We start from the raw sequence: 22,044 nt of genomic DNA on the forward strand, positions 1-22,044 counted from the left end.
ATTTTGACCACGAGTCCTCGAACGGAATGTTGTAAATTGAGCTAGAAAACCATCCAGCCATTTTGTTCTCAGATTTTTGGTTCCAGGGCATGTCAAAGTTAAATGGTACAAAGTCTCATTTTTACAGTCGCACAGTCTGCATTGGAAGTTTCACTTTTCTGACTTCAGTAATTTCTTTGGTAGGGAACAGGTTTAGCCTGAAACACATAAATTGACTGAGCTGATGAGGGAACTTGCTCAGGTATTTGGGCACCAAGCCCCTTTGTCCTTATGTCTGGGAATTTACCTACATAAAGTTTGGAGCTCTGCTGTGCGTCTAAGGTCTGGATCTAATCTAAGTCGTAAAGCTTACGCTTGACCTTTATCGGGTTATTCAGAAGTGTAATTTCAGTCTCATTCAGGTCTTGCAGAATGGATATACATACTGCCCTCCAATCCTTGAGCAGTGGATCGGTGTCACCAAGCATGGCTTTTCCTATACATGCCAGAGCACCCGCTGTGTTTTCTTCACAGCATTTTCTGAAGAATAGAGTCTTCCAAACTGTGCATGCATACAGTGAGGTCAGGCCCAACTCGGCCCTTATGACTTGAGCAGGAACACAGGTCGGCAGTGACAAAACTCTTCTCCGAAAAAGTCCTTCCAATTTCATCCGAATGCCATAAAATAAAGTGAAAGATGCTTCCACCCCGTAAGTCAAGATGGGAGAGACTTTCAGACGATACAATTCGATGACTGGTATTAGAGAGAATTTACAGTACTGAGCCAGTATCACTCTGGCTTGGGCAGCTAGGCTCTTAGCCTTCCTTCGAAGCATAAGTTCCCTTTGTGCATCCACCGCGCTGTCATTCAGGCACATGCCCAGGTAGGTTAAAGAGGCAACCTCCAAGTTTTTTCCCCTTTTAGAAACCTTTGGCTCTGTTCGCTGTGGCTTACTTTTTCCGTCCGAATATAAGAATTCTTGATTTCTGGACATTGATTTTCAAGAAGTTACTGATGTAGTTTTCCACTGCTTCCAGTTGTCTTTGGAGGCCCACTTAGGTTTGATCCAAAAGGATCAAATCGTCTGCATACAACAGGCGGCCGATGGCCACCCCTGCTAGACGGGGGAAAACACCTCACTGGCTCCAGAGCTAGCTTTACATCTGAAATGAATAGATTGAATATAGCGGGTGCCAGTGAGCAGCCTTGTTATAAGCCGTTAAATGTTTTGATTCGGTCACTCAAGTACCCCTTTCGGTCCAGCCTTATTTTCAAAGAAACTGCACAGACGACGCACTGAGATTTCTATCAGCATTCGCTAGGTGGGATTATAACCCGGGATTTTTCATCCAGTTTGTGTTGGAATTTATTTGCCACAATGAGAATTATTACTACGCTTAGGACATGTGACTAAAAAATATGACTCAAACTCAAGCCCTATTTGTTTCAATAAAGGCTCTTGTGGAGCCGAAACATGTGTAAACCTCAGGGCTCCAAAATTACTTTTTTTTTGTTGCTACAATTGTTCTTTCAAAATAAAAACATTTCCCAAAGAAAATCAAACAGTGTGGCACAGTTATTGTGTGGGAAAACATGTCTTTATTTGCAAAGAAGTGTCTTTGTGTAGCAGCCTCAGTGCCTTCCTTATGTTGTCCGGGCAACCCCATAATTTAAATTTAGCCTAGAGCATTTGTCTATCTATAGTATCGAATGCCTGAGCTAAATCAATTGAGAAAAGATACAGTTCAGACCCGTTTTTCCTCTTTGGTCTTGACTTTAGAATGTTAACCACAAAGAGATTAAGTGCCGTTCGTGTGCCTTTCACAAAGCCTGCTTGCCAGGGTTCATAATGCTGTGAGGTCTTCATCCAGGAGTCCAGGGCCTTCAAGAGCAGAGATCTAAATATCTTGCCCATCAGATCCAAAAGGGCGATAGATAGGCCTACAGTTACCTGGATTAGACCTATCGCCCTTCTTAAAGATTGGCACAAATATGGAGGTTTTCCAGGATTCCGGAATTCTTTTTTCCCTCTTAATCTGTGTAAACCAATCATACATTTTCCTGGTCCAATTCTCTGGATCATTCTTCAGAATTAGATGTCACTGATATGATATGATATGGCATTTGTAACGCGCCTATACACAAGTGTTTCAAGGCGCGACGAGGCAGGGAGGGGGGAACAAGGGGAAGACAGACAACGATCCTACTGGTAGAGAGGAAGAATATGATCCCCTTGAAGACTTCTCTCAACTCCTAGAAGTGAATGAAGCTTGAAGACCAAGTGGTGAAGACAGAACAATCACACCAGTGAGAAGGATAAATCGCTGAGCCCAGTCTCAAGATTTCTGAATAAAAGATCAAGCTTTAACAACACGAAATACAAAGATATCCGTGAAAACTCCCTGGATGGAAGTCATTCTGCAGGCTTTTTGATCTTGGCACAGAAATGGAAGAAGCTCAGTGACAAGATGGAGGTCCACTCTGGCTGGGAAAAAGATGCAAGTACATCGCCGAACTTCAGAAGTTTAAATCCTGTAAAGCCCTGCAACTCAAGTACAAAAGTTATAAATAAAGGGACAACATATGAAGAACAATGGCAACATGAACAGAGAGACAATAAAGTAGAACTTAAAAACATATTGACAACAAAAAACAGTCAACTTGAACAGAGAGAACGTAATGAAATTACTACATTGTGTGCCTACTCTGAGAACTGTCAGTTCAGATGACATTGCGATAATTGAATATGTGAAAGAGCCCAGAGTTGACTGGCGGTACTACACATGAAATCTTGTCTGGCAAAAGATCTAATATTAAGAGCAAACTCAGCTATTCTATCATTTGCGTTTGAAATACGAGACCCTACCTGATGTAGGGATAATGAGAGTTCACGAAGACGAAAAAAAGAATGACATTTTCATAAAAATTTTCATTAAACAAACAGGATGAGAGAAAAAGATGAACAATTTATGCAAAAAACCGACTGCGAGAAGAAATGCCTGATTGTAACCTTCGATAATAAATCTATATGTAGCAAGCCAGTTTTGCCAAAATCATCGATATACCTGGATGAAGATGAAACAGCGTGGAATTGGCTCCCAAGAGCACTCGCAAACAAAAATTATGATTAGCCGCAATAACAAAGGAACCCGGATTTGGGAACCCTCATCTCTTGGAATACTCATGGGTTCAAACACCTACTAGGGAACCATGCACTATAGCTGGAACATCACAATATAATTTGTCTCCAAGAGACATGGATGCAAGACTTTCCAAACGAGCAGTGCTCCAGATAAGATTTTGAGGTGGGAGTATAAACTTTGGGAGTAAATGTGATTTTAAGAGAGTAAAAATGACTTTTCTCCTTTGCAAGAGAGTAAAATGTATGTGACATCCTGCCGTCATGTGCAAAAACTGTATGGAAATCATTACTAGGCGGCTGCTTTCTGCATTGTGACTGAATACACCTTTAATTATTTCTCTAAGGTCTGGCCATTTGATCTCTCCTGTATATATTTAAATGTTGAAAACAGAAAGACCTAGCCAATTACATAATAAAGCAAGCATGAATTGCATTGTGTGTTTTGAGGTTTGATAGCAAAATTGTCTTTTAATGTTTAATGAAAGTCCTCCTTTCCTGGAGCTATTACTACCTGATGGTATGCCAATGTTAACAGTGCAGAGAGGCTCCATGCTAAATTCTATACTTAATCTCATGGTCAAATGGTTATTTATATAGCGCTTTTGGCAAAGCGCTGTACATAGAAGATATTTATTACAATTATCACCAAACCGAAGGCGGTACTCCTTTATCGACCTCGAAAGGATGAAAGGCTGAGTTGGCCTTGTCAGGATTCGAACCTGCAACCTACAGATCATGCACAGATTGCGGCAACACATGCCAACCGGCTGAGCAATCTTATTGGCTAACATCCTTCACAGGTCGGTTAACTGAGCATCGACTGAGGTATAATAATCACAGTACCTAGTTTTTGAACGAACCATGTATGAAGCGCTACATAATGTTAAATACCTATCTGAATTATCACAGGGGCAGGTTTTGCTGAGTTTCTATTTCAATTACAAATGTAACTTTCATTTGTTGGTTTTTTAACAGAGCACTTCGCGAAGCGTCAGGTTTTGGATGTTTTAATTGTAGTCTTGAAGATTTGAGAGGCTAGAACACATGTGAATCGTGTAATGACGCTCACCCTTGAGCAAAGACTCTGCTGCCACTGGCCATTTATAATAATGTACCCCATTGACTGCACGGTTGAATGGATGTAAATAGACTGTGCATAGTCATCATTTTACACACTGTTTTCATAATTAGAGTGTAAAAATGATCTACCTCTGCATGATTATGCACACAGCACCAGAACTCTGAAAAATACAATTGTGTAATACTGGTTTGCTTTCACTACAAAATATTAATTCTCAATTGCATCTTAGTTTTCCATCTTATTAATTATACAATCCTAAAATACTAGCAAAATAAATATGCACAGTTCCACACACACACAGCAGAAGCTGAATGGAAAGAAACCATTCCTTTTATCATGTTGTGCAGTTTTTTGTTTTAAAAGGCTTCAGAGAAATACACTCTGCTTCAGAGACTTTTATCCATGGCTTGAATTACATCCATGTAGATAGATAAAGATCTAAAGAAGGGTTCTGATTTCTGTCAAGTTACCTGAACTTTGCACTGCCCTTTGCTCTTAGCTTGTGTGTAAATGTACACAGGAAAATAATAAAACTGTTGTATTTACAAGATTCTCATGCGTAAAAAGGCCTGGTACACACCTTATCTGTAGGCCTGCCAACAAGTGACGGATACATCACGCTATTAAATCCAACATCCAAAGGCCCATACCGAAGACCCTATGGAGGACTCTTAACAATGATTAAAAATAATCTAGGACTCACAATCAAGAAGTGCAACAATATCAACCCATTCGTTCAGAGAACTATTATCCACCATACTTATATTGACAAGGATTCGCCTCTACATACGGTGCTCATAAACGTGTACTGGAACCCTAGGTTGATTTCAACAGAAAACTTCATTGGTTGCATAAATGTAATAATTGAAGATTCCTACCTAAACTTAGCAAACTGTCATGTACTCATATGTGGCGACTTGAACATTAAAAGTCTAGCTACAAACGGTATACCTAAAGACTATGGGCCTCATTACGACTTTTGCGGAATGGGTTAATGGACTCCGCTAATGGAGGCGGACCCATTCCGCAAAATTACGAGGTCCCCTCGCGGGACCCAGTAAGGACGCCTGGTAAAACCAGGCGTCATTACCGGGTCCTGCGAGGGGACCAGGGAACTAACAACGGGCAGGTCGGAATTGGCCCGTTGTTAGCACCCGCTCCCATTCCCGTTGAGCCCAATGGGGGCTCAAATGGGAATGGGGAAGGTCCGGGCCCAGGTTCCCAGTAGGAGGAATTCCCGGGCCCTCCGAACTCGCCCGATAATTCCCCATTCAGGGAACCCGGACCCGATTTTGGAGGCAGCCATGGCGCTAATACCTCCAAAGTCGTAATGAGGCCCTATATGTTTACTACTGAGACCATAGAAAAAGTAAAGGACTATGTATGGCACCGTGAGTTAGTAATGCGAAACTCCTACATGATAAATGGACACACCACTGGTGACATCCCTGATCAGCCTACTTGGAAGGGTAGTAACAGTGCACACACAATCAACTGCATATGGAGCTCGTGCAACTTCAACACATCAACGAAAGACTAGATATTACTAGAACGAGCTTGAGTGATCACAATCCACTTTGCCTGACCTGGAAATTATGGAAAATAAAACTTGTCAAATCTAATATACAAGAGCCAGTAATCAATCAAGGAAGAAATCGGTTGAGATTTTCAGCAAAAGACATCACAGCAGTAACAGTTAAATTTCTAAGTACAACCCAAAGTGAAAATACAGAAAACACATATGTGCCGTTACTCACAATTTACGAGTCCTCACAGACTGGTTTGAAGTACCCGGTCCAGAAGCCAAAGCATGTTTATAACGCAGAGGTAGCGCACCCAAAAAAACTAGTGAGGATTGACCTCAAAAGGCAAAAAAGATGACGGAACCCCTTATATCACGGCTGACAAAGAAAAGAAAACAACAATATCGAAACTGGATATCTTCATTTAAACTATCCAGAGAACAGGAACAAGGGGAAGTGATGCTTCAGGCACTTTGCAGGAGGAATGGCAGAGAAACTTGGAACCTATTAAACAAAATAATGACCAATGAACAGGCCATTTTGAGTAATGGCGTAAATGAAAAAGAGTGGATAAATTATTACACAAGTGTATTCACAGATAGAAATAAGAAGATTGTTGTATAATTGCCGGCCAACTTGAAATTAACCAATGTTTTAAGAAATTAAGATTGTCAAACGCTCCAGAAGAGTGGTCAGTGTTGATAAACGAAATATTTCAAAGAATATCACTAACTAGGAAACTGCCACCAACATGGACTAATGGCAATATAGTCCCCTTTACATGGAAGGCAACAGAATGGATCCAAAAAGCTATAGACCCATCCCCCTCTTAGATGTTATGGGGAAACTACTCGCAGTTCACATCCAAAAACAACTTGTATGTTGGACTAACACCTACCACATAATGGATACACGGCAAACAGGGTTTACTAAGGGAACAGGTACAGATCTTAACCTATTTATCCTGAATGCACTGAAACTATGGACTATCAAAAATATATCCAACCTATTCCTAGCCTTCATCGACCTTTAACAAGTAATTGACACTGTGAGCAGGTCCAAACTATGGAATAAAATGCGTGCGTGGAAGTGCCCTGAGATATTGCTGGAAATCACCATGGCGTTCAATACAAATATATCTGTCAGAATACGCTTAAACAAAGAAGGCGATTTATCATCCTAAATCCAAACGGATAGGGAGTGAAACAAGGGTGGCTGCTTGCGGCGGGCGACATTGTTCATCCTCTATCTAGCTGATTTGCCAATAAGCCTGAAAAATGTTGCAGACTTCCCACCTAAAATCTATGGACAACAAATTGCTTGGATAGTTTACGCGGACGACCGAGTGATTATCGACTGTACTCATAGGTTTGCAACGTAAACCGACGCATCTAGAAGCATATATGGCCAAAAATCACTTCATTATCAACAACAAAAAAGTCAAAAATCATAACGATCACACATGGAAATAAGAAGACTCCTTTCACATGGAAATTGAGAAACAAAGTAGTACAACTATGTGAGTCAATCAGATACTTAGGGATTCAGTTTAACTAGTCAGAGGGCGAAACTATTTGGATAAACACGTTAACAAATAAATGCTTGCCTCACAGGGCTCCATAATCATGCGAGATATGTTAAATTCTCTATGCTTCAACAAATGTTTTACAAACAAAAGGTGATACCAATAATAACGTATGGCACAGAAGCTGCACTAGGCATGAATTGGTCGATCTGGACCCTGCTAGAAGGTACGATTTGGAAAAGCGGCTTGCGCCTACCGAAATGTGTTCCTATGGGTATCATAAGAAATGAACTTGGATTGCTATCACTTTGTGCACCATCGCTGTGGGAAGGAATCTCACTTTATTAAAAGCTCAAGATGAAAGGCGCAGCCGTACCCTATTGCATTTTAAATGCCACCACCAACGGTCCTGGTACCTGGCCCCTGAATGAATGGAAAGAGAGATGGCAAAATCATCTAGATTCTAGAGGATCTAGACACCGATGAAGGAACATTGATCGGGAACCCAGACGCTGTTAAAAAAAAATACAACAGAGAGACTGGAACGAAACAGTTGAACAAAGAGTAAACAACAAAACGTTGAGAGTCTTTTCCAACCAACCCCGTAGGTTGCACACAGTGATGAGATATTCACAGACATTTCCCAGAGTTAAGACTCAACCTATACTACTCTAGGGAAGGGCTGTATGGGTGAAAACAAACAAACGGTACGGCCAACAGCTGTCGATTCTGCAAACCGACTGAGCAAATCGAAAGGATCAAACATGTGTTCTTCATGTGTCCGGCTGTGAAGAAAGTGCCTCACAGATGCAAGCACGTTCTCTACAGACGATTGGTGGCCCTCCTTTTATACAGTTTTGTTTGTTTGTTTGTTTTATTTCTAATGCACTCCAGACCCATAGGTAGAAGGGCGCAGCAAGTAGGATAATGCGAAGCTTACATCGTTACAGATTATACAGGATACAGTGAAAGTTAGACATATTATACAAGACACAGTAATAGATATTATAGATATTATGCAAGTTATACAAGTTTTACAGGATACAGGACCATCGTCGTGCATGTCGATGAGTTCCATAGAGGATGGTACGCATAATGTCGTAAGACAGAGGAGAGGTCGAAATGTCGTAAGACATGTCGTAAAACAGAGGAGAGGGACCAGTGTCAGGTCTGAGAATACTATAAACCTATGTCTAGTGGTCATTGGAGATAAGATATTGGATGGCATTCCTTCTGAATAGTGGGTACGGCTGATCTGCTCTTAGATTGTTAGGTAATAGATTCCAGGTTTTGGCCACCTTCACAGGGAAACTATTCCCACTGACCGTGGTTAGTTTAAATCTAGGTACTACCAGACAGTTAGTATTAGTAGCTCTCATTGGTCTGATGGAGGTTTTTTTTGTATTTTGTTCGTGAGGTAGCTTGGGGCAGCGTTGTTAAGAGCTTTGTGTGTCAAGGAGATCATTTTTAATTGAATTTTGTGGTTTGTAGATAGCCCTTTATGTTGACGTCTAATGGTGGAAATGTGTGCCCTTTTATTTATGCCCAGTGCGGCTCGCAAAGCATTGTTTTGGAGTGTTTGTAGTTTCTGGATGGTTGATTTGTTGGCGCCACTGTAAAGGGCATTACAGTAGTCGATCCTGGAGAGGATAAGTGCTGTAGCCAAGATCATGCAACTGTTGTTAGAGAGGAAAGGCTTGCCTGCTCTTATCAGTTTGCAGGTGTAGGCGGTGGTGGAAGCCAAGGATTTAAGTTGTTTATCGAATGATAGTGTGGAATCCAAGTAGAAACCGAGGGTTTTTACTTCCTTGGAGACCCTGATAAGGTTTCCATCAATATTGAAGGAAGAGAATTCCTGACTTAATTTTTTGGTGTTCATATGTGTTCCCAGGATTATCAGCTCGGTCTTGTCGTCGTTCAAGCACAGGCCATGTGTGGCCATCCATGCTTGAACAATGAGATATACCCTGTTCACCAATTCCGAGTCCTTCCTATGATCCCCAGAAAGCGGGAGGAGAATCTGTGTTTCTGATGTTTGTTAATCTGCTTAGAATCACATGCTGTGCATAGGTCCGACATCCAGTGGTCACTGCGGAGTATTGCATTTTGTTTTTCGTAGTCGAAAAGGGGACGTCGACAAGGCGTGTCTGTAACACTATCCCTATAGTGACGTGCGTTGTACCCACAATCCCTCACGCGTCGAGGTCCCTCAGATTGTTTTTTTCCGCCCAGTTTCTGGTCGCCTTTCGCGGAGCTCCTAGAGAGACATTGCTATACTTACCACGGACCTCGGTCCTTTTGTCATAACTTAATATACTGGTAACGATCCCTCCCCCTCGACGTTAGCTGTGAAGCTGTTTCTCCGCCGAACTATTTTCGACGGAGAGGAAGAGCGGAGGAGATCCTTCGGCGCTGCCGAACACGTGGCCTGGCCTCGACGGCCAACTTACAGTAGGGAGAGTGGGGGTTAGAACTTTGTCTCTTCTCTTTGAGAATGTCTTTCTTTCTCCCTTTTCTTTCCCTTGGGGTTGTTATCGCCAGCTATTATTGCCTCAGCTATGGAGAGGACACCATTTAAGTTTTGCCCACGCTGCAGGGGCAAATATACTTGGAAAGATAAGCACAAGCTCTGTAATCGTTGCTTACCCCTCGATCACATAGAGAACAGCTGCGCAGCCTGCAAGCTCTTAAAACCCAGGACTCTTAAAGAACGTAGGGTTAAGAGGTGGGCAGACTACGCGATGTCGAAGTCAGTTTCCTCACCCGCTGCCGCTGTTACTGAAAGTGACGAGGAGTGCGATAACTCGACGTCCGTTACGGAAGTCATGAACCCCCAGAAGGAGCGCTCACGCTCCTCGTCGTCCGTCCCCGGCCCCGACGGGCTCGGCTCACGCCCTGCTTATGGGGATGAACACCCCGGCGACAAGGACGCACACAAACCCCATAAGGCTAAACACACTACCCACGGCTCTTCTTCGTCGAGAACGAAGGATCCATCAGCGCCGAAGGGGACGCAGGGCACTCCGGCGTCTACCGCAGACCGTAAAGGTCACAAGCCCCACCCGCAAACGCAGCCGCGACCAGCGATTGGGCTTCCATCTAACACGGGCGCTACCCCAAAAACATCCGACGCAACGCTCCATAGAGCGACCGTCGAGGTACAACGCGCAACGCACACAACGTCGACACCAAAGCCCTCGACGGACAAAATCGTGGCCGAGAGCCTAGCGAGAATTGTCGCCGAAGACGAACGTACGCGGACGACGAAACAAACGTCGAATACCGCGTCGAAAAAACACAAAAGTAGCCAGGAACTGCCCCTTTCTCCAAAGGACGCTTCCGAACTACCTGAAGGCTTTTCAGAAGGAGACGGGAACCTCTCGTCGACGCTGTGGGAGCGTTCGAAACGATTCGAAGGCGAAAACACTAATTTTCCCCCTCTAGACTATTCAGGGGTACCCCATGAGACCCTTGAAAGACTCCATTCTTGCATGGAGAAAATGGAAAGGTTTCTAGGAAACCAAGACCCACCCACTCACAAAAGACAAAGAGAATGGCCACAGGATGACCCTAGAGTCAAGATTCCTAGGCTGGTTGACCTCACTGAGGAGGAGCAATACCTCCAAGAAGATGAGGAGTGTTTGGGTGGAGAAGAAGAGGTAGAACTTGAGGAAGAGGGCTTCGAAGAAGATCCTTACACCACTCCTACAGGGTTTGAAGAGGATACAGCTACCTCGCAGCCCTGGCATTCACCGTCAGTGCAGCCTTGGCAATCCCCATCAGTACATTCAGACCCTGATGCTTTTCTCCCTTCTCCTCTCAAGGATTCACACGGGAACTCCTCTCCCATAGATGACCAACCTTCCCTCAATGCACTATTGCGCAAGGCAGCAGCGCATTTTGAGATTGATACAGGGGAAACTCTTCCAGACATCGACTTTGTAGAAAAAGTCATCAAAGAAAAAGCCCCTGTTAGCCAATCTATTCCTCTCCTGGCTTCTATTAAAAGAAGAATTTCTCCTTCCCTTACTAACCCAGCTCTAGTAAGAGGGGTCAACCCTAGAATAGAAAAGCTCTTCAGCCCTTCATCCTCTGACCCTTTATACATCAGAGGACACTCTATTCCAGACTCCCTTGTGGTTACCAACACAAGAAAAAGAGCAGGGGTGCCACTATCCACTAGTGAAGCACCTCCAGACAAAGAAGGCAAAAAACTCTACGCACTGGGGAAGAGAATCACGACCTCCGCCGCCTTCTCCACTAGAATTGCTAATAACAACTCACTTTTAGCTAGCTACGCAGATGCACAGTGGAACAAGCTGCGCAGCGAAGCAGAGGAAGCACCTGAACCTCTGCGTTCTCGCCTGCTAGCTATAATATCAGAGGGCACACTGGTAAACCAGGGCATCGTTAAAAACTCCCTAGATGCCGCTGAGACGGCTGGCCGCTCCCTAGTTCAGGGAATACTTCTCAAGCGCCACGTTTGGCTACGCAATTCAGGTTTTAAGCCCGAAACCCAAGCCTCCCTCATAAATAAACCCATTGAACAGACGCATCTGTTTGGGAAAGCAGTAGATGAGGCCCTAGAACATGCTAAAAAAGAGTTTGATACCATCAAAACTCTTGATCAAATTTCTAGGCCCCCTAACAGGCGAGGCTATGGTAATAAACGCTCCTTTCGTGGCCAAAGACAGCAGCAGAACCAACAACAACAATATTACTCTGGCTCCAACTGGCCCACCAACCAGGGTAACACCCAGTTCAGTCAAAGAGGCCAACGCCGTGGCAAAGGAAGAGGTCGTGGCTCCAGCCCCAGAGGTTCCACGCCCAATACCAGCAAATGACCCGAAAATTCGGGTCCCCTCCCATGCATCACCGGTCGGGGGCCGGCTAACATCGTTCCTTTCAGCATGGGAGGGAATCACGTCAGACCGTTGGGTATTATCCACCATAGCCCACGGATACTGCATCGAGTTCAACGGTTCCCCGAAGTACAAACCCCCACGGAACCGGCGCATGACACCGCAACACCTCTCCATTCTTCTTCAAGAAGTGGAAGAACTACTGAAGAAAGAAGCTATAGAGCCCGTCCCCCTATCACAGGTAACAGAAGGTATTTATTCAGTGTACTTCCTTGTACCCAAAAAGGACTTAACCATGCGCCCTGTATTAGATCTGCGCCCAGCGAACATATTTGTCAAACCCCAAAAGTTTCGTATGGTGACCTTACAGGAGGTAATCCCACTGTTATCACAAGGGGATTACATGACAACACTGGACATGAAAGATGCATACTTTCATATTTTAATGTTGCCATCGCACAGAAAATACCTCAGGTTCAAAATAGAGGACAAACACTACCAGTTCAGAGTACTACCCTTCGGGATAGCATCTGCACCAAGGGTATTCACGAAAGTACTGGCAGTGGCAGCGGCCCACCTGCGCAGATTATCCATCCCGGTATACCCTTACCTCGACGACTGGCTCATAACAGGGGATTCTTACGAAACATGCTTCTCCAATACCCAAAAGACCGTAGACCTTTTGTCCCAACTGGGCTTCTCCATCAACGAAAAGAAGTCCAGCTTAGACCCCAGCCAAACCAAACAATTCCTAGGGGCTCTAATTCGAACAAGGGACGGCCTCGTATTCCCCTCCAACGAGAGGGTCCAAAACATGCTGTTTCAAATTCCCCATTATGTAGCAGGCCGAGAGGTGACGGTACGCAAAGCAATGCGCTTGCTAGGGATGATGGCGTCATGTATTTATTTGGTACCTCACGCGCGCCTGCGCATGCGCCCAATGCAAGAGTGGCTCTACAGCCAGTGGTGTCAGGCCAGCGGACAATGGGACGATCTAGTGGTGGTCTCGCAGGCCTTGGTTCTCTCGCTACGGTGGTGGACAAAAGAAAACCTGTTATTAGGGAAAACTTTTGCCACACCCGCAGTGGAAGCCACTCTAACCACAGACGCATCCCTTACAGGATGGGGGGCTCACCTATCCCATCAAACGGCACACGGAGTGTGGACTCCGAGTTTAGCATCCAAGCATATAAACCTGCTGGAAATACTAGCGGTGTTCAAAGCACTGAAAGCCTTTCAGGAACACTTACAAGGAAAGACAGTGATGGTCCTCACAGACAGCACCACAGCCATGTACTACCTCAACAAGCAAGGGGGCACTCACTCTCCAGGACTGTCCAAGCTGTCCCAGAATATATGGAAGTGGGCTCTCAAACACAACATGTTCCTACTAGCACAACATGTACCAGGGGAACTCAATCTGCTAGCAGACAAACTCAGCAGAGACTTCCCCCTGCCCGAAGAGTACGAATGGCAATTGCACGAAGACATCGTCTTAGACATCTTCACGCAATGGGGATTCCCGGAAATAGACCTGTTCGCAACCCTGGAGAACTCACAATGCCAAAGTTACGCCTCCAGGTACCCCCAGAACCAGTCCAAGGGGAACGGTCTGTTGATTCAATGGTCAGGGAAATTTGTTTACGCCTTTCCCCCGACTCCCCTTCTCAACAAAGTGGTGCACAAGATGCACCAGGAGCAGGTTACCATGATACTAGTGGCCCCAATGTGGGCACGGCAACCTTGGTTCGCTCACTTGATGGAGATGTCCCTATCTCCCCCAGTGAAACTTCCCTGCCCGTACAACATGCTGTCACAAGACAAGGGCAGGACACTGCATCCATGCCCTCAGACCATGAACTTAGCAGCCTGGCTCCTGAGATCATAGAATTTGGACATTTACAACTCCCACAGAGATGTATGGACATCCTCAGGGAAGCCAGAAAACCTAATACTCGACACTGCTATTCTAGCAAATGGAAAAGATTCGTTATCTGGTGTAGAGGTACTAGCATCAACCCAGTTGACTGCTCTCCTACTGACATTATTCTATACTTGACCCATTTACTGGATTCAGGTTTAGTATTCAATTCCATTAAAGTCCACCTAGCGGCACTTTCTGCATACACCACTTCCCAACTTAAAGTGTCGTGGTAGAAGATACCAGTTATCAAAGCCTTCATGGAGGGGGTAAAAAGGATACACCCTCCGATAGCTAACCCAGCTCCCGGATGGGACTTAAATGTGGTACTTTCCAGACTCATGGGCCCTCCCTTCGAACCCATGCACAAGGCAACTCTTAAAGATATCACCCTTAAGACTGCTTTCCTAATAGCTATCACCTCCATTAGGAGAGTAAGTGAACTACAGGCTCTTTCTGTACTAGACCCCTTTGTAACAGTTCACAAAAATAAAGTGGTTCTACGCACACACCCAAGGTTTGCACCTAAATTCATCTCGAAATTTCATGTAAACCAAACTATAGAACTACCAACGTTCTTTCAAAACCCTTCCAGCTCGGGAGAAAAAAGTCTGCATACACTAGATGTACGCAGAGCTGTCATGTTCTACATGGAAAGAACCAGACCACTGAGAAAGACTAATCAGTTCTTTGTCTCGGTGGCAGCAGGAAGAGAAGGAGATGCGGTCTCAAAATCCACTATATCTAGATGGATTGTTCAATGCATCACTCTCTGTTACACTCTTGCTAAGAGAGAACTACCCTTCAAGCCAAGAGCACATTCCACTCGAGGCACTGGGGCTTCCATAGCATTCATTGCAAATGTTCCCCTTGAGTCCATCTGCAAAGCGGCTACCTGGAGTTCTGTGCACACCTTTACAAAACACTACTGTCTAGATGCACACTCTAGATCTGACTCCCAGGTGGGACAGGCAGTATTAAGACATCTTTTCTCTACTGTTCCTTCTCATAACCCACCGCCAACTCCGGGTACTGCTCGCTAGTCTATGCACAGCATGTGATTCTAAGCAGATTAACAAACATCAGAAGACAATGCATTACTTACCGTAAAAGCATTTCTGATGGTTGTATCTGCTTAGATTCACATGCGCCCACCCTTCCTCCCCGCTCGGATGGAAGGAACATAGACTTCCTTTATATCTCTCTTTTCTGTACTCACTCACGTCTATAAGGCTCCCTCAGGGCAGAAAAATACAAACAGAGGGACCTCGACGCGTGAGGGATTGTGGGTACAACGCACGTCACTATAGGGATAGTGTTACAGACACGCCTTGTCGACGTCCCCTTTTCGACTACGAAAAACAAAATGCAATACTCCGCAGTGACCACTGGATGTCGGACCTATGCACAGCATGTGAATCTAAGCAGATACAACCATCAGAAATGCTTTTACGGTAAGTAATGCATTGTCATCATCTGCATAGTTAGTGTAGGTGATACCCAGAAGGTCCAGATCATCGAACAAGGGTTTGGTGAAGATATTGTATAGGGTAGGCGAACCACAGGAACCCTGGGGAACGCCACATGATATTGGGGTAGGGTCAGCTGCGGCCGAAGGGGAAAATACTCTCATAGTTCTTTCGCTTAGGAAAGATTCTAGCCACTTGATGGCCTCAGGAGAGAAGTGGGCAGCAGAATCCAGGTGTTTACAGAGTACCTTGTGATCGACCAAGTCGAATGCTGCTGAGAGATCAAGTAGGAGCAGGAGTGCTGTTCCCCCTCCATCTCTCAGCTCGTCGACCTGAGTCTTTAAATCAATCAAGGCGGTTTCCGTTCCATGAAGTGAGAAAGCACTGCTTGTGAGCGCAGTTATCCTTGATGACATACTAGGAATGCCTGTTGCAGAAACTTGATTGCCAAGTGACAATGGAAGCAGGAACGCGAGCAGATAGATGGACAAGCAGGAAGTGGACACATGTTTTTTTCTTGCCTTCATTATGGAAAGACAGATGTTTGATGTAGTGTTTCTTTTATGTGGAAAAAAATGTCTTGTAATAAACTATAACACAATCAAAAAATAAAAGAAATAAAAAAAAATGTTGTTCTGCTACACTTAGTACCCCTTTGTTCTGCACTGCTTTTTGCAAGGCACTGTTATTGCAGTGCAGGTATCACCTCTCTGTCCTCCACAAGAATTATTAATGCACTATTCTTCTTCTGCACTAATTACCCCTTTGTGCTGCACTGCTTTTTTTCGGCACTTCTGTTGCATCACTGCTCTGTTATGCACAGCTAGTATGTTGCAGTAATTACCAGTTTGCCATGCACTGCTTTATGCAAGGTACGGTTGTTGCAGTACTTTTATCACCTTTGTCCTGCTCTTTACTATTTACTTATGTTGTCCTGCACTAATGTTGTGCACCTCTCCATTATACACTATTGTTGTGGCGCTCTAATTGCCTCTCTTTTCTGCCTTTTTTCTTAGGATGCTCAAGTTATCTCTCTGCTGTGCTGCACTTACCACCTCCCTCTCTTGCACTGCCCAGTGCTATGCAGTTTTCTGTGCTGCTACTGTAACTCTGGATTTTATTCTGGCCTTTACATGATTTTGTGCGTCAGTCTTTCGGCTTGTGCGCTTTCTATTTAATGTGAATCACAAGGTTCGTTGAGCTTGAAAGGCCCACATGCAACGCATCAGACATGGCTTTGCATGTGGTTTGCCCCTTCATATACACTCATTTCCATAATGTTTGAAATACCCAACATTTTCATGGTGCACTCACCTTGACACTACTGCATCCCCGATTTCTACATTACATCCATGATTTCTGCACTGCATCCCTGATTTCTACATTGCATCCATGATTTCTGCAGTGCATCCCGATTTCTACATTGCATCCATGATTTCTGCACTGCATCCCTGATTTCTACATTGCATCCATGATTTCTGCAGTGCATCCCCGATTTCTACATTGCATCCATGATTTCTGCACTGCATCCCTAATTTCTAAATTGCGCCCGATTTCTGCACTGCATCTCTGATTTCTGCATTGTATCCCTGATTTCTGCACTGCATCCCTAATTTCTACATTGCGGCCCTGATTTCTTCACTGCATCCCTAATTTCTGCATTGAATCCCTAATTTCTGCATTATATCCCTGATTTCTTCACTGCATCCCTAATTTCTGCATTGAATCCCTAATTTCTGCGTTGTATCTGATTTCTGCACTGCATCCCTAATTTCTGAACTGCATCCCTAATGTCTGCATTGTATCCTTGATTTCTGCACTGCATCCCTGATTTCTACATTGCATCCATGATTTCTGCACTGCATCCCCGATTTCTACATTGCATCCATGATTTCTGCACTGCATCCCTGATTTCTAAATTGCGCCCGATTTCTGCACTGCATCCCTAATTTCTACATTGCGGCCCTGATTTCTGCTCCGCATCCCTAATTTCTGCTCCGCATCCCTAATTTCTGCATTGTATCCCTTATTTCTGCATTGTATCCCTGATTTCTGCGTTGTATCTGATTTCTGCACTGCATCCCTAATTTCTGAACTGCATCCCTAATGTCTGCATTGTATCCTTGATTTCTGCACTGCATCCCTGATTTCTACATTGTATCCCTAATTTCTACATTGTATCCCTGATTTCTACATTGTATCCCTGATTTCTGTACGGTAGCTCCGATTTCTGTCCTGCAGTCCAGACCATAGTTCCATACACTGTTAAATCTCCCTTTTTGATACGGTTGTCTGAATATTTAATATCATACAAGACATACCAACTTATCAAATTGCCGATTACAGGAGCTCGAATTCGACTATGTGAGCCCAGGCCTCGTACTGCCCTTCACGGAGATCTACATGAAGGACCTACAGGCAGAAGGAGTGACCATCGGCTTAAAGGGGGACCGAAATACCAGATCTGTGTGGGAGGCCACAGTCAGACCAGGTAGGGTAAAATGATCCCTCTGACTCCTTCCACAGACACAGATATAAAGACATACACACTCGAATACACCCACACAAACACACCACACAGCGTACACACCACACAGGATAAACAGACAATCAGCAAGCTAATTAAGAATTGAGAGCAACGGTCATAACATTTTGCAAGTCAAAGAGAAGAAATTAAAAAAGTGTATTTAAATGTAAACATGAATTTTGAAAATAATATTTATTTTAGACGGTCAAGATTTGCACAAAACGTCTCATATTCTGCACGATAGTTTTCATGAACTCAATCAAGGGACATTTTAATACCTTAACTTTAAAAATCTCACTTTTTAAAGTAGCAACTGAAGGTCGTATTTTTTCGCACATCATGCGAGGATCTCTGAACTCAGAGACATGATTTAGGGGGTAATTCATGGATTATTTGCGCTGAAAAAAATGCGATTTGTGTGCCATTCTGCCTGCAAATCCCTGTTTAACAAATGGGGATTTGCGGACAGAATGGCGCACAAATCCCGTTTTTTTCAGCACAAATAATCCATTAATTACCCCATTATCTGCTCTTTTTTGGATTATTTAGGCACTTTCTAGCTCATTCTTTTGTTTGTCATTCATATTTTATTGGTCCCCAAAACTAGACACATGAATACAGTGTATGTCATACACCAATGCACAGTAAACCTTTTCAAGATCCCCTTATAATGACATTCAGAATCTGAATCAACTGCAAATAAAAGAATCTCCACTGACTATGCAATTACTTCACTGTTGCACTATGATAACACGGCACAATAACGTAAAGGCTTCCAAATGCTGTGCTTTATGATGGATCGCCCGAAAATCAGCTCTCCAAGTACTGTGGCATCTCACCCCTCGGGGAAGATCCAATTTTACTCATTGCCGCGTCACACCAGATTCTTGCCCACCATCCAGAGCCATGTTGGATTTCCAATTACGAGTCACTAAGACTCTGGTTGCCACCAAAGAAATGCATAATCAATTGAGAGGTTCTACCAGCTAATTTATATTATTGCCCAATAGAATGGCTAACGGATCTAACGGAAAGTCATCCCCTGCTATGGATTTAATGAGGGCTAGGATTTATTTCTAATAAGATTGAATGCAACTGCAAGACCACCATATGTGCATCAGGATTTAGGTGAGACACAGGGTCTGTTGGAGTGCATCTCCATTGTTGGGTATTTGATTTCTGAAGGCCTTTAAATATATTTTGTGCTCTGTGCGCTTTTAATTTGTATATTTACTGCAGCTTAGCCTGCTTCCTAGTTGGGAGCGAGTTCCCTCCTCCCAGCCCTCCCACTTGCTTTAATTGGCCATTTTGACTGTGCCCAGGACGACGAGGGTGTAGGTCCTGCATCGCTCGCCACCAAGCCACTTTGCACCGGGATTTAGGTAAGGTACAGGGTCTGTTGGAGTGCGTCTACATTGTTGGGTATTTGATTCCTGAAGGCTTCAAATATATTTTGCGCACTGTGTGCTTTTAACTTGTATATTCACTGCAAGTTTAGCCCGCTTCCTAGTTGGGTGTGAGGTCCCTCCTCTCTCCTGCTTTGATTGGCCATTTTGATCGTGCCCAGGATGACAAGGGTATATAGGCCCTGCGTCACTTCCTGCAGAGCCACTGTGAACCAGGATTTAGGTAAGACACAGGGGCTGTTGTAGTGCATCTCCACCTACCTGCTTTGATTGACCAGTGTGTTCCACTTAGACCAACCACCCAGGGCAGTCCCCCTGCCTGTGCAGCCCCACTGGCTACAGGTCCCAAGGCAAAGGGCAGCTCCCAAAGAACCAGCTCCAGTCTGTGGTTGCCCATGTTCGCCTAAAAAGTCTGCTGCTGTCAAGCTGCAGCCACTGATAAAAGGTAAGGGTGGTCTGGGCGAGCAATACAGCAATCACTGTATTCCAGTAAAGCCCTACCACTCTTCTTATCTTATATAGCCTATCACACCCATGTTAGCCAACTAATAATTAGTTCTCCTTCACTGCTGTGTCTCAAATTTAGGCATCAATCTTGCAATGTTGACTCTCAAATCTAGACGTTTTCTCCCCCTGCTCAGGTATCCCTGCTATAGACATTTCCCCATGCACTGTTGACTCTAAAATGTAGACGTGTTCTCCCCCTGCTCAGGTATCCCGAAGGTAGACATTTCTCCATGCACGGTTGACTCTCAAATGTATATATTTCTTCATGCACTGTTGACTCTCAAATTTAGGCATTTCTCCATGCACTGTTGACTCTAAAATGTAGGCGTTTTCTCCCACTGCTCAGGTATCCCAAATGTAGGCATTTTTCCATGTACTGTATCCCAAACTTAAGTGGTTCTCCATTTAATGTTGAGTCTTAGGCTTGGGTGTTTTCCATTCACTACTATATCCCAAATTTAGTATTTAAGTATCTCAAATCTAGGTGTTTCGCCATTCACTGCTATGTCCCAAGTTCAGGTGTTTCTCCATTTACTATTGAGTCTCAATTTTGAATGTTCCTCCTCTTACTGCTGTGTCTCAGATCTAGGCATTTCTCCCACCTCTCAAGCGGCCAAAATGTAGGTGTTGATCAATTTGCATCTGAGTCTCAAATTTGGATATTTCTCCATTGGTTGTGCACCATGGGTTGTTGGCCATTTAGGCGGTTCTCCTTTTACTGCTGTACCTCACGTTTAAGCAACTTTCCAACCAATGCTATGTCTAAAAGCTAGACGCCTCTCTCGCTGGTCAAGTGCGCCAGTTACTGCAGCGTCTCATATTTAGGCACATTTCCATTTACTACTTTGTCGCATCGGCCTGTTCCTTCAGAGGGATGTTCTGGCCGAGGCCCATAAGGTGTGGAATAATCCCCACACTGGGCTGCATATCAGTAAGAGAATTGACGCCCGTTACAGGATTCACACCTCTGAGGAAGTAGCCTTGGCGTCATGTCTGCTCCCTTCTTCAACGGTGGTAGCGGCCGCCACTCTGCAATCCAAGCCGGCCTCTGCGACCTCTGCAGCTGCGGCTCATGTTCTGGCCAAGGAAGACAAATTGCTGGATTCCTTGGGCAAGAACGTTTTGGCCAACTCGGCACTGCAATTGCGTCAGGCTAACGCCGAGCTAATTTTGGCGGAGTTCATTCCTGCGGATAGGCTGGAAGACTTTAAAGCCGGTTTGTCAGATGCCAGGGTATTGGCGCAGGATATGTTGGAGGCTGCAGCGCACCATGTTGATACCTCAACTCGAGGCCTTATGTTGGGGGTAGACACCTCTCGTCAAGCTTGGCTTCATGCAACAAAGTTTTCAAAGGAGGTCCAAGATAAAGTCTGGACCTACCTTTTGATGGCAAATAGTTGTTTCAAAGGATGACGAGCTTACAAAGACTAAGGTGAGCACTCAAACTGCGAAGTCTCTGTCGGTCCTAGTGAAGGCCTCGGTCAAAGCTCAAAGATCTGGATCGCAGTCTCGGTCCTTCTCAGGCTTCAGAGGGTTCCAAGATCGCAGGTCGTGCAGAGCTGATCCTCCGACAAGTAGCTCCCATCGGAAACAGCAACAGTGTCGAATTTTCTCTTGGTCATCAGCCTCCTCTTCAGGGACAGGTAGTCTCTCAGCTGAAGAGTCTGAAAAATTATATTTTTTGGCGCTCGTACGAGACTCCGGTGGGAGGACGGATTTCGTCTCATCTGGAGGCGTGGCAGACCATCACCGAACACCGTGGATTGCCCCTACCCCAGCCTTCAATCCTCCCTTTCAACAGTCGTGCACACCCTCCCTCAAAGCCGAGGTCCAGAAGCTTCTAGATCTCAAGGCGGTGGAACCCATTCCCCTAGCGGAGCGAGGGGATGGCTTCTACTCTTGTCTGTTCACTGTGCCCAAACCCAACCAGGCTGGCTTGCGCACCATCCTCGACCTTTCCCAGTTCAACCTTTCTCTTCCCCAAGAGAAATTCAAGATGATAACGCCCTGCCAAATAAAGTCCTCTCTTCGGAAGGGTGACTGGCTCCGCATAGTGGACCTTCAGGATGCATATATACATATCCTGATTTGGAGACCGCAT

The 22,044-nt window shown here is 44.6% G+C and overlaps 1 protein-coding gene across 5 annotated transcripts in view; it reads left to right on the plus strand.

Annotated features, from left to right (window-relative positions):
• LOC138468387 (NACHT, LRR and PYD domains-containing protein 3-like) overlaps positions 1-22,044 on the plus strand; it is a 1,409,260-nt gene that overhangs the window by 1,237,834 nt on the left and 149,382 nt on the right. For 4 of the 5 annotated variants that reach the window (XM_069608925.1, XM_069608926.1, XM_069608924.1 and 1 more), the window contains one exon: positions 17,850-17,994. In XM_069608925.1, coding sequence (XP_069465026.1) covers positions 17,850-17,994 — 145 coding nt within the window. Of the gene's footprint in view, positions 1-16,519; positions 16,695-17,849; positions 17,995-22,044 lie in introns of those variants that run through there. The other variant, XM_069608927.1, reaches the window with a different exon arrangement.

This window comes from Ambystoma mexicanum, chromosome 4q, assembly GCF_040938575.1.
Source record: "Ambystoma mexicanum isolate Mex_15411 chromosome 4q, UKY_AmexF1_1, whole genome shotgun sequence".
NCBI classification, from domain to species: domain Eukaryota; kingdom Metazoa; phylum Chordata; class Amphibia; order Caudata; family Ambystomatidae; genus Ambystoma; species Ambystoma mexicanum.